Below are 8,581 nucleotides of genomic sequence, written 5' to 3'. Positions count from 1 at the left end.
TGCTTCATAAAACATCTCCCCAATCTTGGCTCTCAAACCTATTCCTGACACACACCTGAGTTCCCAAGATATCGTGAAGGAAAAGCAATCCATGCCTTGTTTTTTCTGAGGTTTTTAGCTGCATTCACATTTGCATCATTTCATAGAATTGGAAGGAACCTCTAGGGTCATCTAGTCCAACCCCCTGCACAATTCAGGAACTTCACAACTACCCCCCCATGACTGCCCCAGTGACCCCCACTCCATGCCCAGAGGATGGCAAAACACCTCCAGGATCCCTAGCCAACCTGGCCTGTGGGAAATTGCTACTCAAGGTGGCGATCAGCATTACCCTGGGCATGTAAGAAAGCCATTTATGTTATTGGGCTGGTTTACGTTTATTGGTTTTATTTTTTGAACAGAAAGCCAGGATATGAATTTGCTAAATAAATAAATATTTTGATTGGTTTAATTTGGGAGCTGTTTTTGAAACCTTTTAAATGTAGAAAGGCAGCCTACAAATATTAAAAATATACAGCCGCTTTGGGGAGATCTTGATTGGGAAAATGTCAATGGTCATGGGAGAGGGTTAAACACAACTTACACATGGCTGCATTTGAGTCAACGGGAAAATGGTGACAGACACTCACAGAACTGTATTGTGTGTTGTTTAGTTCTGCACATCTTTCTTAAGCTTCAACCCCCGCTTAAAAATAAGGCTATTGGGGTCTACTGTGGCAGTTCACTGGACAAAATTTTAGTGTCTGCTAACCGTTATCTTATCTGAACAATGCTACCAATTCTAAAAATAGACCTCCTCAGATCAGTGCAAAGTTAATTTTTTATTAACCATTAAAATGTTCTATCTAAAAATGATGTATATTGTCTTTGCTCCCCATAGTAAAGTGTGAAACTGGGAGCAGCTATGTTTGGAAACATTTGTATATTATACATTTGAATGAAATTGGTAAGTAACAATGAAGCCAGGTTGAGGATTGATTGATTGATTGAAGAGTCAGCTGTCCCAATACAGCACTAGTTCAAAAAGTATAGGAAGACTTTGCACTCGCCTCTCAACAAACCCAGCGTTACCCTCTGATGGAAAGGTAGATCACGGATGGATGATAATAAAAAAAACCAGGCACAGCCTTGTATTTAACAAATGAAGGGGGGAAACCCTTTCACCCGAATAAATTCATCATCTTGCGCAGATGTCCCCTCATCAAATATTTCCCCTCTATGCCAGAAAGGCAAATTAAAAACCTCTTGCCAACGGTGAAGGTAAGTGAAGTTGAACCCATGGTGTTTTTAACTTGCTGTGGCAACGTAGATATTGATTTCCTGGGAAAGTCAGGCCATTGAGAAATAGATTCTTGTCAGTTTCCTGGACCATAAGACAACCACACTCTGTTTGTGTTGTCAAGTTTTCCTGGAGGAGAGTAAAATATAGAGAATCACTCCCCCCTTCTACTTTCACCATGCTGAAGAAATCATTCAGGGCTCTTACAGGTTTTTTTATTGCATTAAAAGTGTTAAAGCATTAAGTCAGCCCTTATATGTCCCTGCCAAGAGGATAGTGTTGATTTACGAGACCTTGTACGCCTTAGGTCCTTTGCTGCTCCATTCTTCTTTGCCATCTCTCTCTCTCTCTCTCTTTCTCTCATATGTGGTTTTCAATTTTGCCCATATATTTTAAAGTTGATCAGGGAGAAAGATCACCTGGCGGCATGCGCATGCATGGATAGTTTTGATTCACAGTGTTATGTCTACTCCATGCCACTTCGGAGGATCTGATTGGCTGCAATTAACATGACGCTGATAATAAAGGCCATAGCAAAAGCGCATATTAAGCTCTTCCGTACACACGTCTGTCTGTTCTGTTTCTGGGAATGCACTAGAGGCAAGAGAGAAAGCATTTATAAAGCATTATATAATGTGAATCTTTCTATTTATTTAAAAGATTTGTAACCTTCCTTTCCATAACTCTCAAAGCAAATATTTCTATGCATTGATTTACATACCCCCCATTTCCAAAGTGCATTTTGATGAAAGCCTGAAAAAGAGCACTTTTGATGTGATTGTTTCTATATTTGTATAAAGATTCTTTGAGTTACATTTTACCAAGGCACAGGAACATATGTGCATAGCAGTAGACATGGGCATGAAACAGAAGAAACCTGAAATGAACGGTTCGTGTTTCATCATGTTTCACGAATCATGAACCACAAATTTTCATGAAATTGACCCGTTTTGTGAAACAATTCATTAGTTTCGTGATTTATCAGAACCAGGGGTATTTCAATGGCCCCCTTCACCCAGAGATGCCAGAGAAAGATAAGCAAAGAATAACTAAAGGAAGCCTCAGTCAAGCTAGGCCCCAGAGCCAGGCACAGGCCTGAGGATAAAGGGGGTTGGGTTGGAACTTGGGAGGAAAAAAGGCACCCTCACCCAAAATACCTTCCCAGTAAGCTCCCAAATCCACTATCCCTCTCTTCCCAAAAAGCCAAATGCTTCCCAAAAACTCTCCACTCCACTCCACTCTCTCTTCCCAAAAGCTCCCAAATCCACTCTTCAAATTCCAGCAATAATTCCTCCTTCTTCCTCTGTCTACTGGAACTGAACCACAAGGCAGAGAGAGCTGTGCCTTAAATAAGAAATGCTCACATGAGCAGAACAGGAGTTCTCTGGTGGTTGGCAGACGAACCTATCCATCAGGATTTGAAGGGAAGAGATTGGTGTTCCCATGGCTACAGAAGGCCCATCTCCTCAGTTACCTAATCCCCTGCCCCTTGCTGTATAGGGCAAAGTGGCAGATCTCCAGTTGACAGGGAGAGCTGCCTATCAGGATTTTGAGGGCTAAGATTGGGGTTTCCAGGACAACGAAAGGTCTGCAGACTTTCCTAGACTCCATTGCCTAGGGAATCAATAGATTGGCTGGCACCAGCCTGTCTGGCGTTACGGATCAACCACGAAGCTTATGAATTGGCCAAAAAAGTCGTGGATTTCGAGAAAAACACGGCTCCACAAATCACGTTTTTGTGAAGCACGAAACAGCCTGATTCATCACGAAATTTGAGTCATATTTCATATGAGCTGTGCACTTTACTGAGGGTGACAGAAGGGCTCTGAAGAAACTGAAAGCTGCAGCAAACTGGATGGGTTCCAGTTCTACAAATTTAGGTAATCTGGGGAATTAGCAGAACAAAGGGAAAAATGGGGCCACAGACAAATGAATCAATAGTATACAGGAATTTTCATTCCCCATTTATTCAGCATGGGTACCCGAGGGCATTTACAGTCTGCCTCCACCAGACACAGCCCTTGATAGGGTTATACAGGGGTGAGCTGATTGCTTTGGGGCCAAGGGGGATTTCCTTTGCTTTCAAGTGCCCATTTTATATCCACTGCTCCAGATGGGCCCTGTCCACTCTGCACTGCCCAGAAACAGCATTTCTTGTACGAACTATAATTTCTGGCACTGGGAATCATTCTAAAGGCCATCACAATGATTAGTTGGAAGAATTCAGAGGGGGAAGAGGGCTGATTCCACAGTCGAAAGGAGGGGTTACCTAAAGGTAAGCACAGGGTGGGGCAAAGCTCGCCCAATAGGCCTAAGGTGACACAACCCTGATCCTTAGGCAATTGGAGAGCACTGTCCATAGCTGCTGTTGGGGAGGGGAGGCCTCACCAGTCCCACTTCTCACCAGGCAAAGTGGTGGGTCAACAAAAACTACAGTGTGAAAATAGCATTTTCATCCCATTGGCCAGGTTTCCCACATCCTCACCATTTTACACAGTTTCACAGGAGCTCATGTATCCTGAGTGCCTCCCGGAGTGCAGTGGCAGATGTCTGTTCATTTATAATTTTAGATCCATGGGTATTTGTGAATGCACAAGCCAAGAAGTGCATACACAAAATCCGGGAGTAGAACCATTCTTCATAAAGCAAAGAGGCCTCACCTTCAAATTCTGTTTGGCAGTTGCCAGAGTTCTCATTTAAGCTCTCCTCTTCGTTGATGATAATGTTTTCAATGTCTTTCATTGTTAGGTGATCTTGAAATGCCTGGTAGAGGATGTGTTTTAGCTCTTCCAGTGTTATCCGTTGCATGTCAAACTAAAGAAGAAATCAGGGAGAGGAGTTAGCCATCTATATTGTTCCAAGGGAGGCATTTAAAAAAAAATTCTCATCACCGCTGTTTTGACTTAGAGATCCCTGTTTCTGTTTTGCTTTCTCCTTATGTGTACTGAACCCAGGATCTCCCCCCCCCCCTCTATTTTCTATTTCTAATTTTCCCCCTTGTAAAATACGTCATCATCATCATTGTCGTCGTCGTCATCATCTTCATATATATGGAACCTTAGAATTGTTCACAGTACGTACATGTTACCCTGTTGACACTGCCCTCTTTATTTATTTCTTTATACTCAGCCTTTCTCAAGGTACGGCAATCTGATCAAGAGCTAGGATATACAATTAAGCAAATAGAATAAGATAAACTGCCCAGTAGGAACACATCTACATCACAGAGTATCCAGTAGAATAGTCTACAGCCCCTGACCCTTACCCAGGCCCTTATGAAGGCATCTCTCTGAGCTATTTGTTGCAGCACAGCTCTATTGCCTTAGGAAAAAAGGCTGTCCTGAATCATTCAGTTTTGCATAGTTTGCAGAAAGCCAGGCAAGCCATTCCACAAGACAGGGGCCACCCCATGTATGGACAGCCGTTGGTTTTGCTCAACTGCAGGGTGGTACTTGCAGAAGGCCCTATGCAGATGAATAGAGATGAGGAAGGGAGAGGCAGTCTGGCAGGTATGAGGCCATATGTGAGGGTCAGAAACTTTGAATTGATGGGCAGCCGGTGGAGGGCCTTCAGAATGGGAGCGCTCTGCACGCTCTGCCGAGCTCTTGGTAGTAAATGAACTGCAACATTCGGCATTGCCCAGAGTCTCTGAGTTCGCTTTGAGTCGACCATTGTTTTCTACTGATGTAATACTGTTTTTCTGCATTGCACCTGTACTCTGCATCGTGTCTAATATGCTATGCTTATTCAGATTTCTTTCTAATAATAGGTATTGTTACAATTTAAAGATATACATAATAAAATGAATAGGTATGCCAACATATGTACCACAGCCACTAAGAACTAGGTAAAATTAAGAATCTTTTTCTCTCCCTTTGCTGCACCATAATCTGAAAGTATCTCTGTTTTGCTGGTAGGTTGTTAGTTTCCCAATGTAAAGGTTTCTTTCACTTCCTTCAGCCCTATTTTTCTCTCTCCCTCCAAGTCGACTGATATAATTTCTACCGCTTGTTTCCAATATTCTGCTGTCTGTTCACATATCCACTTCATGGGGAAAAATTCTGCTTTCTCTGCCTCACAGAATGAATGCTTACTACTCAGTTCCACAGATCTTTGCTGGTTTGAAAGAGGTTAGATGCCATTGATACGGCATTTTCATTAGATTTTCTCAATAAGAGAAGCAAATTAAAAATGAGGTTCCATTTTCTTATTCAGATTTCTGTGATCCTAGCCAAGGTTTATTGCATATTAGATATACTGATTTACACTATATAATATGCTTTGAGTCTCACGTATGGCATATTTTGGAGATATGAGTAACACGTCTGTGACAACATGCAGCCAGAATGCAGCCTTTTCGGTCCTGGCACCGACCTGGTGGAACTCTCTGTCTGAGGAAACCAGGGCCCGGCGGGATTTATTATCTTTCCGCTGGGCCTGTAAGACAGAGATGTTCCGCCAGGCATATGGTGAAGGCTTGGTTGGGCCCCCACTTGCCACACTAAAGGTCTGTCCACCACCCTACATATGAAATACTGAAAAGCAGTATTTTATCATCGCCATCTGAAGAGAAGCTGTATTGTATAAAGTTGTTTTAATGTTATTTGTATACTGTTTTATCTGTTTTTAACGGTATTTATGTAATTTGAAATATTGTACTCCACCCTGAGCCCGCCTGGTGGAGAGGGCGAACTAAAAATCTAATATAATAAATAATTAATAAATAAAGAATGCAAATAAATATTCAAAAGCAACATTGAAAAGTAGACAACTGAAACTTTTGACAAAAAGTATAAAATTAACAAGAGGAATACTCATAGAAGAGCCTAGCTATCTGATGCCCTCCAATTTCCCCCTTATTCTTTCCCAGTTCTCCTATCCCGGCCACCGCTCCCCCCCCCCTCATGCTGTCAATTGCCACCACACATGCTCTTGGCCACCTCCCCCCCCCCATCACTGCATCTCCTCTTTCTTGTCTGCCCACCCTCACGAATGCCTTCTTAGTCCCTCCTCTCTGACAAAAGTTGCGTCTTCATTTTCTCCCCCTCCCCTCAGCAGCTCCTTACCGTTAGTGAAAGTCAAGTTTCCCTAGTTTTGCCAAGCATGCCCATTTATTTATTTATTTAGCTTGTATACCTCCTCTCACTCCAGTGACTAAAGCATTACAACATTAAAAACAACAATAAATATTATATATTAAAATAATAACATATCACTACAATTAGGGGTCCATCAAGTTAACTATGATAACTATGATCCTGAATTTTTGACCAGCATTTTTTTGAAGATGTGATGTGAGTGCAGGCAGAGCTTCATACATATCAATTCTGTTTTAGGGGTAATTAATGAGGGTATGCACCAAAAAAGATATGGGTGATCTGGATCTAAGTTTTAGGGATACAAAAAAAAATCAGTATCCCTGAAATCTGGGTCAGATTATCTGATCTGGATTAGAGGACCCCAGATTTATCCAGCCATTATTCCCTATGGGGGGAAATGTCCAGAGGGCTGGGAGAGCATTTTTAAAGCAAACTCCAGCAATTTTTCAGAGAACCCACTAAACAAGCCATAAAATCTCAGGAGTATTGGGCCCCATGTGCAATTCCATGGCCTCTGAACAGGCTGCCCCCAACCACTCTTCACTGCTTTCTGTGGGGGAAACATTCCCAAGGTTTTTAAACTCTGTGACTTGTCCCCCCCCCCGCACTTGTGATTCTCTGGTTCACCATCAAAACTTCCATCAAAGCTGTCAGTCTATGGAAGACAGGATATGTTGAAGTTGACTCCCAACCCTTGCAGCAAGAAATCCAAGCTCTCTTGAGTCAATGGGTCTTTATTGAGATATCATAGGCTTCACCATACATATGTCCATAGCTTACACAGAAGCAAGTAAAGGCGTCTGACTGTACACAGGTTTCTTGTTCAGAATGACACATTGAGCACAGGATACATTATAACAACCCGTTCACATGTTTCCCCACCCCTCTGGCTCTCCTAGCCAAACACAATCAGTAGTGGGATGGAAGGAGCTGTCCCAAGGCCGCTGCGGTGAGCCATCCGAGATAAGGGCTCGCCCGTCCTGGTATCTGGTAAGCAACAGGGAGCAGGTGCAAGAGGCTATTGCAACATATCATAAGCTCAGTAACAAGATGGAGGGACAGTGGGCAACAGACCTGGCAAAAGCCCAACAGAACCAAACTGCAACAAGGGAACCAGTGACAAACCAAAGAATCCCAAGCAAAGGGGAGGGGACAAGACGAGGAGTTTAATAGGCAGCGAGCCACAACAGCTTGAAGGGCTCCTTTAGAGCTTGGGTGGGGATGGAGGGGCAGAATGGGATGGGAATCCATTCTGCCAGCTGCCCCGTTCCCCGTCCCGCCAGCCTTGTGCAGCTCTCCTGCTGCAGCAGGGAGCAAAGCTATGTTTCATTCATGTCACTGCCCTCTCACTTACTGCCTGTGGCTGCCTTCCGTGGCCAAATAATCCGGCCCAGCAGAGTTCAGTGGCCCAGATTGGATCTGGAGTTCTTCTATGTGAACTGGCATAGGCAGATTATGCCAGACTGGCATAAATCTGGCTATTTTGTCGGTTCACAAACCTGGATTACATACCCCTAACAATCAAGCCCCCAGATTTGTAAATGTTTAAAATGTTTTTTAAAATTCTGCAAACTCTCACTGGTTTTCTGCAAATGATGCAAAACCGAATCATTCAAAAAAGTTTTTTACTCAGATAGGAGGGAAGTATTGTAGGGAGGGGGTCTCAAATGCTTCGCTAATGAGTTAGGGACCGTAGACTTCACCATGTTGCCTTGCATATCATTCGCTGCTTTGAATATGTACTCCTATGCTTCATGTTAATATATGTCAATCCTAGAATTGATTGTGTTCTGGTTCAGCAATTCTTCAACTTTGTATTGGATCCTTGCTAATGCTATATCTTTGTAAAATCCTATGACATTGTTTATGGAAATGTCCTTGATACTGATTGTACTAATCTCACACTATGTAATCCGCCTTGAGTCTCAGTGAAAAAGGTGGACTATAAATGACATAAATAAATAAACCTCTTTTTGTACACTGTGTAGGAGTTTTGATTCACACTGCTCCTCTCAGAATTGGATATATGACAACCAGACAACTTGCAAAGATTTGCAGGGGGCATCTCATTTCCCCCTTTCTCACTATTACTCGTATCTGAAAGCCCCATACAGCATCTCCCCCTTTCCTGCTTCCTTTTCTCTTTCCTATCTACCAGCCAACGTAACCACTGTCTTCAGCTTTTCCCCTTCCCTCCCCCTGG

The 8,581-nt window shown here is 42.9% G+C and overlaps 1 protein-coding gene across 2 annotated transcripts in view; it reads right to left on the bottom strand.

Moving 5' to 3' along the window:
• Nucleotides 1-912: 912 nt before the first annotated feature.
• The window catches only part of CALN1 (calneuron 1), a 312,731-nt gene continuing 305,062 nt past the window's right edge, over nt 913-8,581 (bottom strand). For both annotated transcript variants that reach the window (XM_055001658.1, XM_055001659.1), the window contains exons 5-6: nt 3,940-4,093; nt 913-1,873 (exon numbers count right to left, since the gene is read on the bottom strand). In XM_055001658.1, the coding sequence (XP_054857633.1) occupies nt 1,746-1,873; nt 3,940-4,093 (282 nt within the window). In that variant the 3' untranslated portion in view covers nt 913-1,745. The remainder of the gene's footprint in view (nt 1,874-3,939; nt 4,094-8,581) is intronic.

Source organism: Eublepharis macularius, chromosome 17, assembly GCF_028583425.1.
Source record: "Eublepharis macularius isolate TG4126 chromosome 17, MPM_Emac_v1.0, whole genome shotgun sequence".
NCBI lineage: Eukaryota > Metazoa > Chordata > Lepidosauria > Squamata > Eublepharidae > Eublepharis > Eublepharis macularius.
Note: the sequence above shows the minus strand (reverse complement) of the source record. Positions and strands in the feature narration are given on the sequence as shown.